Source organism: Selaginella moellendorffii, unplaced genomic scaffold, assembly GCF_000143415.4.
Source record: "Selaginella moellendorffii unplaced genomic scaffold, v1.0 SELMOscaffold_26, whole genome shotgun sequence".
Classification (NCBI taxonomy): Eukaryota; Viridiplantae; Streptophyta; class Lycopodiopsida; order Selaginellales; family Selaginellaceae; genus Selaginella; species Selaginella moellendorffii.
This window is the reverse complement of record NW_003314287.1, coordinates 329,665-345,185: the sequence shown is the minus strand read 5'-3', so window position 1 is coordinate 345,185 and position 15,521 is coordinate 329,665. Positions and strand designations below refer to the sequence as shown.

Genomic DNA, 15,521 nt, shown 5'->3' with positions numbered 1-15,521 from the left:
AAAAAATCAAAACAAAATATAATGAAACTTTGTTCTTCCAAAAAAAAGAAAAGAATGTCTCCAAGTTCTGTATGAGAACGTCACTTCAGAAAGCTTTCAAGCTGGTTTATGCTTGCATTTTGAGTGGCTGAAAATGCAAATCTTTGAGATTCTATACAGTTAAAAAAGGTCACCGAAATTTTATTGGTCTCTTAGTAGTGTGGAGGAGGAAAATATCTGTTCATATTGAGAGGCAGCTTGTAGAATTCTTCATTTGTTGGATGATCCCACTTGTGATACTTCTTCCACCACCCCATTCCCCGATCCTTCTTATGCGCTTTCAAGGTGCTGTCCAGGAGCACAGCCAGCACAAATCCCACCAGAACGTTTGAAGAAAATAAGGTGTTGAGTATGTCGTTAAACTGTCCAAGCGCGAAACAAACGTTTTAGACGAGTTAAAACAGTGACAAGAAAAATTACCCATTCCGCATTTGTGTTAACTGGGCCATGGTTGCTGGCCGATCTGAACTCGTAGAAGTACTGTGGGACGGAGAATCCCATGAACAGGGCGAAGCCGAGGATAAAAAGATTCCGGGTGATGTTCAAGTTGACAAACTGCAAATACGAAATCCCAACAGCAGCTGCCACGAGTAAAAGGAAAAGAAGACAAGAAGCATTTGAGAAAAAAAAAAAAAAAAATGGCTTGCAAGATGTCTATATCTCACCTAAGACCGCAAACGTCACACAGTAGATAGCAGCGACAATCGATTGTGGTATGGAAGCTATCACTGCCCCAAATTTACCTGCAGGTGGAGAATGTGAGCATCCAGATACGACTTTGCAAGCGTGCTTACCTAAGATCGAAAAGACCAGCATAAAAATCGCCGCGATTTGCACCGTGCGACGACTACCAACACGGGTAATTCCAACGAGACCCGCATTTTCTCTGCGGACAGAACAAGACCAAGTCACCGTGTGATCTAGAATGTGGTCTAAGAAAATCCTTACGGTGATATAGTTGGTCCTACCACGGTTCCAAACAAGCCGTTCAGAAGCGTCCCGAATCCCTGTTTGTGTTGAGAAAGAAGTTAGCCATAAAAATGCACTGGACTGAATACTAAATGTCTTACCAACCATCCAATTCCACGACCAACAACAAAAGGAGGAGGCGGGGTGGCGTTCGCGAGCCGTGAGACAGCATAAATGGCTGCAGTTGACTGAAGTAAAAGAAAACGCTACGGTCTCAGCACCAAAACTCGATAGAAAAAAAGCACACCTCAATCTGAGCAACGAGGGCGGAAGCCATCATGGCGAATGTATAGCCCCCATCAAATGTAGGAGCGCCCCATTCCAACGGATATGGAAGTCTTATCCTGTATAACAATTCATGTTTCATCAGCCTGTTTGCGAAGAACAGTATAAATGTCTACGTACCAGGGAGAAGATCCAACTAGATGAGCACGATCCGTGCGGCAATGGTCTTTTCCTTTCTCTGTCGCGGCTCTATATGCTCCACTTACTGTCAAAATATATGCATAGGCCCATGATATTATTACTGTCACGATAATCGGGAAGCGCTCAAAAACTGGTAGCTTCTTTCTTGACAAAGCTTTAAAATACTGCCAGAGCCCACAACACTTCAGACGTTCACTACGAAGTTAACGACAGCTTACCTGAGAAAAGAGGAGAAGAATGATCAACGCTGGCAGTCCGATTTCTACACACTTGGCTATCTGCAGAAAAGCCACAATATATAATCAACTAGATTTTGAAGAAAGCACGTACTCCTGGAAAGCCATACTCATAAAAGCCGAGACCAAGCAAAATAATTGCAGGCGCATAAGTTGTAGGAGAAATGTACCTGTAACAAACATAAGTCTGTATAGCACACGAAGACCCAAGCACTCACTTCAACATGATCCCCCATAGACCACTAAATCCTAAAATTATCTGTAAGATAGAGGAAAGAATGACTGCACCCTGAACTGCCCTGATCGTGTGAACAAATCTCTGGAAAGAACAACCCTTCAGAATCAACGAATCCGAGGGCACATTTTCTTCCACTTACATCGTGATCGTAGTATATCGATCGTAGCCTTGGCGAGTTGGTAATCGATGTTATGGGAATAATATACGCAAAGGAACCACCTACAACGACGGGCAACCTTGTTCCAACAAACGTTTGGATCAAAGTGTTTATCCCCGAAGCAAACAGCAATGTCTGATACACCCGAGCCTTTTGTTCCTGCATCGATTTGATACAATAGTCGTGAGTAATCAAACGAACCCCATTGCAATGCCAAGACATGGCCATGGCTTACGTTGGTAGCGCCCATATTGCCCACCAATAGGCTTGGAATGAGCACCGTGGTTCCTATCATTGTTAGAAAATGTTGGAATCCAAGGAGGATAGTTTGAGCTGCAAGAAACAGCATCACAATCAGAGAAGAGCTCTTAAGGTTGAAGAGAGAGAGGAGGAATGGAGCTTACGCCATGGCGGGCTATCGTTCGGGCAGTAGTCGATTTCTGGCAGCTGTTCCTGGATTTTATGCTGATGATCCTCTGACATGGCTGGAAAAATCCCTTGGAAGGAGCGCGCTTGTTGATTAGGTCCTCGTGCCTGCTAGAGCCCTGAATTCCAATGACAATGCCGCCACGGGCGAGCGCTGCCAAAGATCCAGCAATGCGCCGAGAAATCTCGTCCAGCGGCTGCCAAAACCCTGCGCCTGGAGCGAGACAGAGCGATATTTCATCCAAATTTCGATGGCGCTAGATCGCTAGATCGCTTGCCGAGCTGCCGGAGCGAGATCTGACCTGCGATTCATGCTGCCGCCGCGATGGCGCTAGTCCCCAGCCCTTGCGCCCTTGCGCGCCCCTCTCACGCCCTCTTGCTTGGGAAGAAATTCATCCCCTCCCCTCCCCGGGATTGAAACAAACACACAAAAATGTCACCAGTCACTATTGCGCTCTACGTACGGAAAGATTCGCGAAGCATATGCGCACTATCGCTATACTGTAGCCTACGCAAAAGTAGTCGTTGGTGGACTATACGAAGAACGTATGGCGGCATTACAATAGGGCTTGCTACGGTGAGATTTATATATCGAGCTGCTGACGTGTCGTGCGGATCTTTTAAAATAAAGTTGATCGTGCTGACCGTGCTGCCCCGGTTTCGCTGGGCAGCAAAGTGGCACATCCGGGCAGAACGGGTAGTGCCACGACGGAGCCACTTGGGCGATGAGCTGGAGGTGGGCCCCACGTCGGATGCTGACGCTGCTTTTCTTGACTGGGAGTATGTGAAAGGAAGGTCTGATGGGAGGGCGATGGTTGTAGCAGCCGCATCACAAGGGAAAAAAAAAGAATACGCTGATTATACAAAGCGGCTGTAATTTGTTGGTGCATTGGCAATTTTCTAAACCGCCATCTTTGTCCATTTCAAATCAAACCAAGGTGTTAGACGAAGATCTCTGTGAGGGTTACATCACCTTTGTAATCTATTCTATTACTTTTTACGATTTTCTATGGTCTAAAATACGGCAGCTTTGCATTGTTTTTACCATGACGTACAAAATGCCTCGTGCAGTTTGATAAAAACTCTCAATTGCGTTCTTATCTCCGTAGGTACTACTGCGATCCAAAAATATTCCGATACACGGCCGGAAAGTTCTGGAACATAACACCAAAAGCTACAAGTAAAAACTCTTTCTTTTTTACATTGTTTATACATTTTTGGGGATTTTTTAAATTACCCCCCTCCACTATGGTACTGTCTGCTGTGTGGACCATCTTTGTCCTTACTTTTTTGTCACTGCTTGCTTGGGCTTTCCAGCTTTAAGCTTACCAAATGCACAAACAAACGTTCCTCTTCGCATACATAAAAAGAAATCGATTTGAAGCTGGAAGCTTTAGCGAGGTGTTATGATCGAGAACTCACAGATACGATCGAGAAACATGACAACCAGTCCGTACAAAGTCCCCCTGTCACCGCCGTACAAAGCCCCCTGGGCATTTGTGTCATGGCCCAAGCTACCAGTCAGGAACACAGTCCAGACACTTAGCTTTGTGTTGACATTGTTGTGCTCTTAGCACCTACCTAGGGAATCAAAAAATAAAAGCACAAAACCATATAAACAATATAGAAGAAATATCGATCATCTCATAACATTGTTTTCAGAACTTTTTGCAAGCTTTGTTTCTCCTCCTCTATTTAACAAAAATTTGACACCATAGGAATCTGTGAAGCTTTCCCACTCGCACGGCTTATAGAAAAGAAGGAAAGACGAGAAAACGAAGGAAAGCCATACTTATCTCTCGCGTGTTTGCTTTGCGTTGCGTGTGTGTGTTGAGTCTCTAGCTGGTGTCAGTAAAATCGGCATCGATAACTTCGTCTCCACCGGAGCCTTTGGACGAGGACGAAGAGGAAGGCCCACTGGAACCCGGAGGTGGCCCGCCGGGGCTTGGACCACCTGGAGCTCCCGGTTGGCTGTACAAGGACTGGCCGATTTGCATCACTTCCTGGTTCAAGTCGGCGGTGGCATCCTTGATCTTTTGCGTGTTGTCACTGGCGATGGCGTCCTTGAGCGCTTTCACCTTGTCTTCCACCTTGCCTTTGACGTCGGCCGGGACTTTGTCGCCCAGCTCCTTGAGTTGCTTCTCGGTTTGATACACCAGCGAGTCGGCCTGGTTCTTCACGTCCACTGCCTCTCTCTTCTCCTTGTCCTCCTTGCTGAACTTCTCGGCCTCGTTCACCATTCTCTCCACCTGCGTGTATTCGTATTCGCGTTAGAAACCAAGATCTGGCAAGAGAAAAACTTGTGTTTTTACCTCGTCTTGTGGAAGAGTACTGGCGCCAGTGATCGTAATGTCTTGCTTCTTGCCGGTTCCTTTGTCAGTCGCACTTACTGACAAGATGCCGTTCGCGTCGATGTCGAACCGCACCTCGATCTGCGGCACGCCTCTTGGAGCCGGAGGAATGCCCTCCAGCCTGAAGCTTCCCAGGGACTTGTTGTCCCTGACAAACTCCCTTTCGCCCTGGAGAACATTGATTTCCACGCTCGTTTGACTGTCGGCGGCAGTGGAGAACACCTCGGACTTTGACGTTGGAAGAGTGGTGTTTCGGGGGATGATCTTCGTCATAACGCCTCCGAGCGTTTCCAAGCCCAATGACAGAGGAGTCACGTCCAGTAACACTAGATCACTGACTTCTCCAGCCAGAACACCGGCCTGAAATTAAAATACTCAGTAAAGTACCAAGACCAATTACCGGAACTTTTACCTGAACAGCAGCTCCTAATGCAACAACCTCATCGGGATTGACAGTCAAGTTTGGGGCCCTGCCAGTCATTCTCTTTACGATCTCTTGAACAGCTGGAATACGAGTAGAACCGCCGACAAGAATAACTTCATTAATGTCCTTGAATGTCAGCTTTGCGTCTCTCAAAGCATTTTCCACTGGCGTGCGGCACCTGGGAGCAAGAAAAGTACACGATATTGAATGTGCAAACGTAACTCAAAGACAAAAAGAGACTACCTGTCCAGCAAATCTGAACACAATTCCTCAAACTTAGCCCGAGTCATAGTTGCGTCAATATGCTTCGGCCCATCCGCAGTCGCCGTGATGAAAGGCAAGCTGGTCCAAGACAAATTCTGTGAGACAAGGACGACTAGAGAAAACAGAGCGCATTACCTTATGCTTGTTTGTGTAAGTGATGACAGCTCAATTTTTGTCTTCTCAGCGGTCTCCGTCAGCCTTTGAAGCGCCTGCTTATCCTTCAATAGATCAATACCTTCCTCCTTTTTGAAATTTGCTGCGAGATAATCGACAACCCTCTGCTCAAGCAGCAAGTAAACTTTAGCTTCAGCTTTACAACAGACTCTACAAAACCGACCTTGTCAAAATCGTCTCCACCCAAGTGTGTATCACCAGATGTTGATAACACTTCGAACACACCATCGCCGACTTCCAAAACTGAAGAGAAAAGATTCCAGAGTTAAGAACCAACACTTGATCAGTAATAGACCTCTCACCTGAAACATCGAATGTTCCACCGCCCAAATCAAAGACGAGAATTGTCTCATTACTCTTCCTCTCAAACCCGTAAGCAAGAGATGCCGCGGTTGGTTCGTTGATGATACGAAGCACGTCAAGACCAGCTATTCTTCCAGCATCTTTCGTGGCAGTTCTCTGGGAATCATTGAAGTAAGCAGGAACAGTGATGACAGCCTTGTTCACTTTGTCGTTCAAAAACTTGGAAGCGTCGTCGACCAGCTTTCTCAAAACCTGCCAAACAAGAGAAAGAACAAACGTATCACACAACGTTAACAGCAGACCAAAGAGAAGAACAGTTTACTCACCTGAGCTGAAATCTCCTCGGCAGCAAATTGCTTTCCAATCGCAGGGCAATTGAGCTTCACGTTTCCATTCTCATCTCTGATAACAGTGTACGCAACCTGCTTGGACTCCTCGTCCACCTCGGACATCTTTCTCCCGATAAATCTCTTCACGGAGAAGAATGTGTTCTCGGGATTTACCACTGCCTGGCGCTTGGCAATCTGACCCACAAGCCTGTCGCCATTCTTCGTGTAGGCAACAACAGAAGGTGTGGTTCTCTGCCCCTCCGCATTTGTGATTATGGTGGGCTTCCCACCCTCCATAGCCGCCACAGCCGAATTCGTGGTTCCCAGGTCAATGCCCACCACTTTCTCGCTCACGACCCTCAAAGGACCCCCCACTCTGCCGCCGCGATGCGCCTGGCGCCTCATTCGCGCATACAAACTCCCGGAGAAACTCCGTCCCTGGAGATTGCTACCTAGAAACACACTCCTCTGCTTACTGTAGGCGCCATTCTTCGATTCGGAGGAGGAGCACACCGTCGACACCGCGGAGCAAGCACTGACGTGCGTCGCCGCTGCCATCGCTCTCTCGCTTCCTTCCTTGGCCAAAATCCCTAGCCCTAGAGCCCGATAATGCTGTGCTACTATAAAGACCTTGTATTCTAGAGACTTCCGGGCTAGCGCTGGAACATCCCAACCGACCGATTGGGTGGCTGAGAGAGCGCCACCGTGTCACCGCCTAAAACCCACAAAACCCCTCACACCACTATACCAGAGTTTTTGTTCGTAAATTTTTGTTTTTTTTCTCTCCGAGTTACAACAATCCAGCAAGCTTCCGGGCAAACTCGTCCTCGTCAGCATGCATGGCAGCATCTGCGCCGTTGATCTCCATGCCCGTCACGTTCTCACCGTCCTCGCCCTCCTCACCGCCACCGTCACCTTCACCGCCACCGTCACCCTCACCGCCACCATCACCGTCACCGCCATGAGCGCCGCTGCTCGATCCATTACATAGCTTCCTACGAACACCGCCACCACCTTGGCCGCTCGGCTTTCTCTTGGCCGTGAATGCCGAGCCGGGCTCTTCCGAATCCTCGTTCTTGCGCTTCTCCTCTTTGATCTGAGCCAGGCTCTTCGGCCCTGCGAAATCCTCCGCCACCACTTCGCTGCTGTCACCGCCATCGGACCCTCTGCTCGCGTTTGACTCCCTCCTCTTCCTGTCCATCTCACCGCTCGACGAGCTCGACTTCCGGCTGTGCTTCTCCGCCTTCCTTTGCGGGGGTGAGGCCTCCGAGGATTGTGCCGCTGGTTGCTTCTGCGCCGCGGGGCTGTCCGATAGCTTCCACGTAAAGCTCTCCTTGTGTGGCTTGCCGGTCCTGTTGGCGGATTGATCGTTGTTCAAGTCCTCGGACGATTCCCTGGAAGGTCCTGCTGCTGCTGGTGCTGCTAGTTTCCCTTTCCTCGGACCATCCTGGAGGCGGTAGACATTGTCTTTCCTCTTGTCAGGAGTTTGCGATCCTGTGCTACCCTGCTGCTGCAGTTGAGTGGCTTCCGCAGTCGATGGCTCCACTTTGGGCTTGCTGGAATCCTGTGTTGCTGGTTTGGAGGAATCGGAGAGCCTGTACACCATCGCATTTGATGCCGGACCCTCGTGAAGAAACTGGCATTTGGCTCCCTTGGCACAGCAGCCCTGGGAGAAGAAGAAGCACGGGACGGGTTTCTTTGGCACGGGTGGTGTTGGTGGCGGAGCAGCTGCTGCTGGGCGACTCTCTATAGGCTGTACGAGAAAATGAAGAACGGAATCATTAGCAAACAAAGAGAGAAGACCGAAAAAAAAAAAGAAACAAAAAAGAAACAAAGAGCAGAGCAGCTTCTACTTCGATCAATCTAGCATCATAGCAAACAAAAAAGAAAAAATTCCTAAGTACGCGAAAGATGAGTGGAAAACATACCGGATGGCGAAATGGACACTCCCTGTTGCGGCAATTCCCGCCCACCCAATACCAGCAATCTCTGGGATTCAGCCTGGCGCTCTCGCTGTGCCGAAATTCACACTCATCGCCCTGTAGACAAACAAAGAAAATGCCGATGAACAAGAACCACCAGGATCACCAAAGAAGAAAGATAAAACATACCTTCTTGCATGTAAGAGGCGATGCCAGGAAATAGACGCAATCGGTGTTCTTCTTCTTGGCGATCTCCTCCTCGGAGGTGTGCGGCGGCGGCGCGGAAGGGGGACCGACTGTCGTGACCGCGACTGTGGCAGTAGTCGCCATTTCCCCGGGAAGCCCTATCCTAGGGTTTGCAGGCGCGCGCTCGCGTTCTTGGCGCGTTATAGGGTTCTAATCCTGCGAGGGAGAGAAGACTTCAGATTATCGCTCACCACAGCTGCGCGGCGCCTTGATTCCTAGAGGATAGCAATGCCAAACCTGCCGCTCAAGTAGATCATCCAATCTTCGAGGCGCGAGCTCCAGGAGATTCGTGGCGGAGCCGCTAACCCTACGTCGAGCTCTCACACCATAGCCGCACTCGCCATTGCGTTATATAGGGTACTGCCGCTAGTTATATACCACGGTACATTCTGCCAGACATTCTGTTAAATTGGCATATTCCGGCTTTCGCCTGAGAGATTCCGCTTGGGGTTTAACGCGAAGATGGAGGTTTGCAAAGCCCTAGTGCTTCCCGCTATGGCGGAGGAGCGGGCGGAGCTCTTCCTGGATGAATCTAGGTTTGCGCAGAGCCTCCGGCTGCAAGCATTGCGCGTTCCAAAGCGGCTGTGCGGTCAGGTGTCGAAATTGCTCGCCGGGTGAGTGAATCCGATGCGTATTCTCGAGATTGTGAAGGGATCTCTCGTTTCGTCAGCTATGTCATCGACAAGCCGCGCGTGAAGCACATCGTCAATGATCCAGCTGATGCGGAGTCTCGGCTAGTCATTTTCTCAGAATCGGTGAAAGATCCAAGTGAGTAGTCTCACATTTCTATTGCTTGCTTAGTTTCTCCTTCTTTCTTGCTCTGGTAAAGGAAGGCTTGCACGAAATTCCCGATGAGAAGTTAAACGCTCTTAAAGATCTTGTCGATCTCGACGTGACTCCGCATGAGATTCTACTAAGTTACGAGCATTGGTCCGCAGGTACGCTGTTATCCTTTTCTCTTCATGGCTTTTCTCTGACAGAGACTTCACAGATCACGTTTTAAGAGAGATTCTTCCAAAAACTTGTGAGGTGCCGAGTAGTTTCGAGACAATTGGTATTTTCTTTCTTTCTACTTTTTTTTCACGTTGACAGTGAAGCTTTCAGGACATATTGCACATCTTAACCTCCGAGATGAGCATCTCCCTTACAAAAAACTGATTGGCAAGGTTCTACTTGACGTAAGTTTTGATATATTTCACCAAAGCCACGTCCCGAGGCATGTTTGCTTTGCAGAAGAATCCAAAGCTGAAAACTGTGCTTAACAAAGTTGGCACTATCAAGAACGAGTTCCGTGTTCCGAGCTTTGAGCTTTTGGCCGGAGAGGACAATATGGTTACAGAGGTGAAGCAGTACGGTGCCATTTTCCACCTGAATTACGGCCTCGTTTACTGGAACTCAAGGCTTGAACACGAGCACAAGCGGCTTGTGTCCGAGTTTCAGCCTGGCCAGGTGATCTGTGATATGTTCGCAGGGGTCGGGCCCTTTGCCATACCAGCTGCACAGAAGGGATGCTTGGTCTATGCGAACGATCTCAATCCTGCAAGTGTGGAATACCTTCTCAAAAATGCCGACGTTAACAAGGTCGGCAACAGGATCGTCGCTTACAATATGGACGCTCGAGAATTTATGAAGGAACTGGTGAATCCAACAACAGCAATGGCCCATGCTCTGAACAAAGCTGACAAGGGAAACACACCAAGGGACGGTGTTTCAGATAGACAAGACTCAGGTAAGAAGTCTTTACTACCGAGTTTATCCTCAATGCATCGTGTTCGTCTATTGCAGATACGCTTAAGGCTAAAGTTAAAAGAAAGCAAACAAATGCGGTGCATTCAGACGTAGTTGAAGCTAAGCCATGGGAGCACTTTGATCACGTTGTGATGAACTTGCCGGCCTCAGCTTTAACGTTCCTAGGTAATCATCTAGCGATGTTTTCTTTCCCGTGCTCACAGTCGTACAGACACCTTCAGAGGTTTGCTTTCAAAGGATTCCTGGAAAGGCTCGATGCCGTGTGTCCACTGCTACTGCTTTTTGAGAGCCAAACAAACAACTGCTGACATTATGAATGTTCGTAATTCTTGTCTTTTGTTCTTTATATCTGGCTTGATCTTTTCCAGATTGCTGAAAACACTATCGGAGGATCTTTACCTGGAGCATCGATTTGGACAGTGCGTTTGGTTGCACCAAACAAGGTAAACTCTTGCTCATGGTGTGGTCTTTCTGAGAATTAAATACTTGTTATTTCTGCAGACCATGCTTTGTCTAAGTTTTATGCTGCCGGAGTCCATTGCGTTTGGTCAAGCAGACTCTGATGTCTCACAGACAGAAGAGTCCGGCATGAAGCGGCCGCGGACCGTGTAACCTCTCTTACTAGAACGAACACAATCAACTTTTGACGCGAATGAAAGCTGGCAACGCAGCGGTGCTGACAAACTTGTTTCGTTTCTTTAGAAATTTTGATGCAGGCGACGGTGCATGTGGCCACGGCTGCTGTTGACTGTGAGCATCAAGAAGTTGCTAAGCAATACGGTTTGTCAGTAGAAGGCTGCCTCTCCTTTAAAATACAGGCAAGTTACTCTTGAATATTCGACTTTGTCGTGGACTTATTCTGAATCGAGACGTTTGTGGCAGTGCTACTACAAAGCAGTTGGCGGTGGAGAAGCTTGACTCCGCACAAAAAAAAAATTCGCAGTTCCTTTCGCCGTCAGAAGTGTGAATAAATACGTGTATCTTTGGATCGGGTAAGCATTGCCTTGGGGCAGAAGTTTCGCATCGCCGGTGTACTGAGAGTTTCTTGCTGCAGGATTCTTGAGAAATGGTAGCAATGGAATCTGTGCAGACTGTCGTGCAAGTGCCTCTCAAACGTCTATGGGCAGCAATGAAAGACAGCAGCGTGCTGCTGCCAAAGGTGATGCCGGAGGTCTTCGCTACAGTCGAAAGCCTGGAGGGGGACGGGTCGGCAGGCAGCGTAAGGATCCTCAACTTTGGACCAGGTAAAGAAAAGAAAAGAAAGAAAGCTCGTTTCAAATGCGTTTTTTGATCCTGTTAGTGCTTTCATACCAGCCGTGCCAATGGTGAAGTTTATCAAGGAGAGAGTGGAGTCCGTGGACGAGGCAAACTACACCACGGTCACCTCCGTCATCGATGGAGGATTCATCGGCATCGTTTTCAGCCTGTACCGCGTCACAGTCTCGTATGAACCGAGCGGCGATGGCTCCAGCACGACCATCACCTGGAGGCTCGAGTACGAGCCCCTTGTGGAGAGCCCGTCCTTGGAGGAGTCGAAGATGGGAGCGCTGGGGACATTCCACGCGATCGAGGCATACTTGCTGTCACACAATGAGGAATACAACAGTGGCGTGGAGGAGGCTCAGCTCGGCGAGACGACACAGCTCCACGCATGAAAGATGCGAGTGTGCTCAGGTATGATTTCCATTTCTCTCGGGTTTGCGAGAGCAGTGATAGCGAGAGTGCCCGAGATGGAGACAGTCCCTACAGGGAAAGAGAGAGAGAGAGAGTGTGTGTGTGTTTTGCTAAACTCAAAGCTAATTCCTTGTTCTTGATGCACAGAGGGCTTGGAGGTTCGCGAAAATGAAAGAAACTGTGAGTAAGGGGGTACGTTTGTTTTCGTTTTTTTTTTTCCAAGGATTAGTTGATACGCATTCACAGGTAAGCTTGTATGATGACACCAAAATGATGTCATTGTGGTACCCTCTAGAGCATGACAAGAATGATATCTCCTCTCTGCGTGAGAATATATTCTGGTAGCTTTTGCTCTTTTATCTTCTATTCACTTTGCTTTGCTTTTCCAGATATGTCTAGTACATATTTATTTCGTAAGTGCCTGCCATTTGTGTTACATTTTGCTTTATTCGCCGAATTAACAAATGGTTTGACTTCGAACAGGACGTTTTCTGGTGGTTTTTAGGAATCAAAAACATTGTTTTTCTTTTTCGGTGTTGGACAGAAAGAAATCTCAGATTCCTCCCCAAGAGAAGGCGGCAATGAGAAACTCCAGCACGGGCGGAATTCCTCTGGCAGCACAAGCGCAAGCGAGCGATCTCCAGCCATCATGAAGAAAGAAGAAAAACCAAACATTTTTATTTCTGTTTAACTTTGACTTATTAATCCTAAACTATTCGAAAAAGAGTCCGAAATGGAAGAAAGGAAAAGAAAAAAGGAGAAAAAAGAGAGAATCTTTCTAAGGAGGACCAGCCAATACCAAAAAGAGACTGTGATCAGAGAGGATTTTAACAATGTCTAAGCTACCTCCCAAGTGGAGCACTAGAAAAATAATATACTCGCTGTGTTGCTCGCCATTGGGACAGAATGATCGCTCTTTGCACTTTGGTTTCACAAAACTAAAAGAAGAAGAAGCAATAAGTTAAGCAAAGAAATTAGGAGCTACCGCTAATTGGAATCACTGAACTTGGCTGCTTTGTGTGTGCGTCATGGGCCCCTTGCTGCTGTACTGTTGGAACTTCTCTCTCGCGTCCCCCTCGCATATATTAACTCGCCCCCGCCCCTCCGATCCCTTGCCAGTTTCTTCCCTCCTTTCGTCTTGTTTCTTCTTCGCTCGCTTGCTCGCTCGTTTTGATTGAGTGTTTTCGATCTTCTTGCCGGTCTCTCTTTCGACCGGCGACGTTGGTTTTCTCTGGTTTCTTTTGCTAGCAGCAGCAGCAGCAGCAGCTATGGTGACCACGACCTTTGAGGATGTTGAGCTCAATGCCAGCTCCGACCGCCTGTGGAACGCGCTCAAAGATAGCAGCAACTTGTTCCCAAAGATCATCCCGGACAAGATCAAGAGCATCGAGCTGCTGGAAGGAACCGGCGGCACCGGAAGCGTCCGGCTCTTGACATTCGGACCCGGTAAAACAGCACAGCCAACTTATATATCTCTCTCTCTCTCTCGCAGTTGTCTTCTTCCCTCTGTCCAAAGACACTAATAAGAACAAGTAGAGAGAGTAGAAAGAAAGAGAGACTTACAGTAGCGATAGCTTGAATTCCTTTTCTCACACTTTTGTTTTTTTGGCCGCGCTTGTTCCAGCTGCAGCGGCGGTCTTCGGAGCTCCATACGTGAAAGAAAAGGTGGAGTTCGTGGACGAGGAGTCCAAGACCATGACGGTGTCGGCGCTCGAGGGTGGTGCCATCGGCCAGCACTTCACGTCCTTCAAGAGGACCGCGGCGTTCAAGCCAGGCAAGGACGACACCACCACTCTCCTCAGCATCAGCGTCGACTACGAGCCCATCGGCGAGCCACCGCTGGAGCAGATCAAGTCGAGCCTCGTCGACCTCCTCAAGGCAGAGGAGGCTTTCCTCCAGGCCAATGCGGACGCCTACACCGTCTAGCCGAAGTAAGTCCCAAGTCCCCAGAGTCACCACAGTCACCAGAGAGTGTGTTTTGTTTTGTAAAAATTGGCCTTGGCCACTTTTCCTTTCCCATCTTCTTCGGCTTCTTTATTGAAGCAAAGAGAAGCGATGCTGTTGTCCACTTACTCCACCCTGCTGTTGTTCTCGTTTTTCTCTTGGTTTAAATGCGATATAAGTTTTGAGAATGTCTGGGACGATATCTTTAGCCCCGCAGCTTCCCCCGAGAATGAGAGCCAGGCCAGCAGGTATCGGAGGCCACTGCCACTTTCAACTTTGCGGGACACTCGAGGATGCAAATGGATTCCGCTTCTCTCGGTTTCGGAGCTTGCGACGGGGAATATAGAGGTCATTAGGCCACTTGTTCCGCACGGATGCAATGTGAACCACGGACTATGCAAATACGGGTGATCCTGGAATACCGTCAAATCTTAGATGAACTTTGTTCCGGAAAAAAAAAAGAGAGAGAGAGAAAAAAAAACTCTTTTTTTTTCCTTTTATTTACCTCGAGAGTGAGGAATGTCCAACGGTGCCTTTTAAGCTCCTCGCAGGACGAGCGTGGCAGGTCTTTCTGTACTTGCTCCAAATCCAACTGTCTGCCATCTGTATTCTTGCAAAACATAACAGAAGAATAATCATTTCAAAGAAATACTAAAAACACAAGGCAAAAAAGAAAAACGAAATCAGGACAAGGGAAAAAGCTTGCCTGGAAGCCGAACATTGAAAAACAGCCTTGGAACTCCGTATGAATCACTGTAGAGAATATGATATGTGTAGAAATGTATTCGAGGTGCCTCGATGTCAGCCTAAAGGCGCAAAAGTTTAGTCTTTCGACGACAAACCCAAGCGTGTGCTGTGAAAGTACTCACCGTCGCAATGTCGTCACGACAAGCTTCTTTGGTAGTCGGACCATCGTCCTATAGAAACCAAAACAAAAACAGAGAAGCTCCTTTGTTTGGATCCAAGATCTCGCTCGATCTAGCAAGAGTTCGTTACCTCCGGAGCTTCGTCATTGTACTCGCTATCTACGGGAACATCCTCAAGAACAAGATATCCTCCAGCCTGTGACAGCGAAAGTTTAGAAAAACAACATTGAATCAACGTAAACGCTGTGCTATATACCAAAGACAAGGAAAGAATAAGAAGGAAACTCCTTAGAAGAAAGAGAACCACAGTGGTAGATATAGATAAGAAAAACAACGTCTCGAACGGACACACAAAAAGCAGAAAAGAGGAGACGAAAACAATCACAATTCAATCACAGTGGCAAAAAGAGAGGAGACAGGAAAGAGCTCGCAATTTTTCTCTACATCACTGATTGAGAGCACTAGCAAGCGAATTGGCGGGAAAAGACATAAATCTACTGTGCCGACTGTGGAGATCCTCGGAGAAAAAGAACAAAATTACCGAATCGGGTGGTGGCAGCCCATGAGGATGGCGGAAAGATCGCCATTGCCAGAGCGGCATATCAGTGCACGCTTCCCACGCCCGCGCCATCTCCAACGCCGCGCCTCTAAACTCCTCGCCTAGCAGCGCCATGCCCTAGAAAAAGAGGTGGGAGAAAGTAGAATATCCTCTAGGGCAGAATATGCTGTAGGCCTAGGGCTCGAAAAGCCCTATCCCACTTGCCCAAGCGGATCTGCAAAGCTC

General features: G+C 48.2%; 6 protein-coding genes across 8 annotated transcripts; 2 read left to right on the top strand and 4 right to left on the bottom strand.

Moving 5' to 3' along the window:
• Positions 1-131: 131 nt before the first annotated feature.
• Positions 132-3,032, bottom strand: LOC9637715 (nucleobase-ascorbate transporter 1). Of its 2 annotated transcripts, XM_024679993.1 has the most exons (15): positions 2,794-3,032; positions 2,470-2,705; positions 2,301-2,398; positions 2,048-2,224; positions 1,889-1,989; positions 1,765-1,840; positions 1,653-1,712; positions 1,414-1,598; positions 1,256-1,352; positions 1,110-1,196; positions 988-1,046; positions 834-925; positions 705-782; positions 460-620; positions 160-401 (listed from the first exon to the last, which is right to left on the bottom strand). In XM_024679993.1, exons 2-15 carry the CDS (start codon positions 2,546-2,548, stop codon positions 192-194), a joined length of 1,560 nt encoding a protein of 519 aa, XP_024535761.1. In that variant the 5' UTR covers positions 2,549-2,705; positions 2,794-3,032; the 3' UTR covers positions 160-191. The 2 variants fall into 2 exon arrangements, with proteins under 2 accessions (XP_002974919.1, XP_024535761.1); XM_002974873.2 differs by having other exon boundaries at positions 132-401; positions 2,470-3,032.
• Positions 3,033-4,108: 1,076 nt separating this feature from the next.
• Positions 4,109-6,953, bottom strand: LOC9628775 (stromal 70 kDa heat shock-related protein, chloroplastic). Its single transcript, XM_002974872.2, has 8 exons — positions 6,334-6,953; positions 6,007-6,259; positions 5,868-5,947; positions 5,666-5,808; positions 5,510-5,608; positions 5,255-5,444; positions 4,804-5,202; positions 4,109-4,740 (listed from the first exon to the last, which is right to left on the bottom strand). The coding sequence occupies exons 1-8, from the start codon at positions 6,892-6,894 to the stop codon at positions 4,330-4,332; spliced, it is 2,136 nt and encodes a 711-aa protein (XP_002974918.2). The 5' UTR covers positions 6,895-6,953; the 3' UTR covers positions 4,109-4,329.
• Positions 6,954-7,081: 128 nt separating this feature from the next.
• Positions 7,082-8,855, bottom strand: LOC112348018 (zinc finger CCCH domain-containing protein 19-like). Its single transcript, XM_024679884.1, has 4 exons — positions 8,742-8,855; positions 8,448-8,660; positions 8,265-8,375; positions 7,082-8,089 (listed from the first exon to the last, which is right to left on the bottom strand). The coding sequence occupies exons 2-4, from the start codon at positions 8,586-8,588 to the stop codon at positions 7,127-7,129; spliced, it is 1,215 nt and encodes a 404-aa protein (XP_024535652.1). The 5' UTR covers positions 8,589-8,660; positions 8,742-8,855; the 3' UTR covers positions 7,082-7,126.
• Positions 8,856-8,956: 101 nt separating this feature from the next.
• LOC9628774 (tRNA (guanine(37)-N1)-methyltransferase) lies at positions 8,957-10,906 on the top strand. Of its 2 annotated transcripts, XM_024679929.1 has the most exons (10): positions 8,957-9,118; positions 9,175-9,272; positions 9,338-9,442; positions 9,496-9,558; positions 9,609-9,682; positions 9,738-10,233; positions 10,290-10,418; positions 10,465-10,571; positions 10,622-10,696; positions 10,755-10,906. In XM_024679929.1, the coding sequence occupies exons 1-10, from the start codon at positions 8,967-8,969 to the stop codon at positions 10,863-10,865; spliced, it is 1,410 nt and encodes a 469-aa protein (XP_024535697.1). In that variant the 5' UTR covers positions 8,957-8,966; the 3' UTR covers positions 10,866-10,906. The 2 variants fall into 2 exon arrangements, with proteins under 2 accessions (XP_024535697.1, XP_024535698.1); XM_024679930.1 differs by lacking the exon at positions 10,755-10,906 and having other exon boundaries at positions 10,475-10,571.
• A 212-nt stretch (positions 10,907-11,118) lies between these two features.
• LOC9628773 lies at positions 11,119-14,059 on the top strand. Its single transcript, XM_002975059.2, has 7 exons — positions 11,119-11,245; positions 11,308-11,497; positions 11,568-11,902; positions 12,075-12,173; positions 12,472-12,612; positions 13,106-13,373; positions 13,552-14,059. The coding sequence occupies exons 2-7, from the start codon at positions 11,320-11,322 to the stop codon at positions 13,851-13,853; spliced, it is 1,323 nt and encodes a 440-aa protein (XP_002975105.2). The 5' UTR covers positions 11,119-11,245; positions 11,308-11,319; the 3' UTR covers positions 13,854-14,059.
• LOC9637713 (ubiquitin-like-conjugating enzyme ATG10) lies at positions 13,904-15,407 on the bottom strand. The gene is made up of 6 exons (XM_024679931.1): positions 15,279-15,407; positions 14,868-14,933; positions 14,741-14,788; positions 14,578-14,677; positions 14,377-14,474; positions 13,904-14,284 (listed from the first exon to the last, which is right to left on the bottom strand). The coding sequence occupies exons 1-6, from the start codon at positions 15,366-15,368 to the stop codon at positions 13,997-13,999; spliced, it is 690 nt and encodes a 229-aa protein (XP_024535699.1). The 5' UTR covers positions 15,369-15,407; the 3' UTR covers positions 13,904-13,996.
• Between the last annotated feature and the right edge of the window lie 114 nt (positions 15,408-15,521).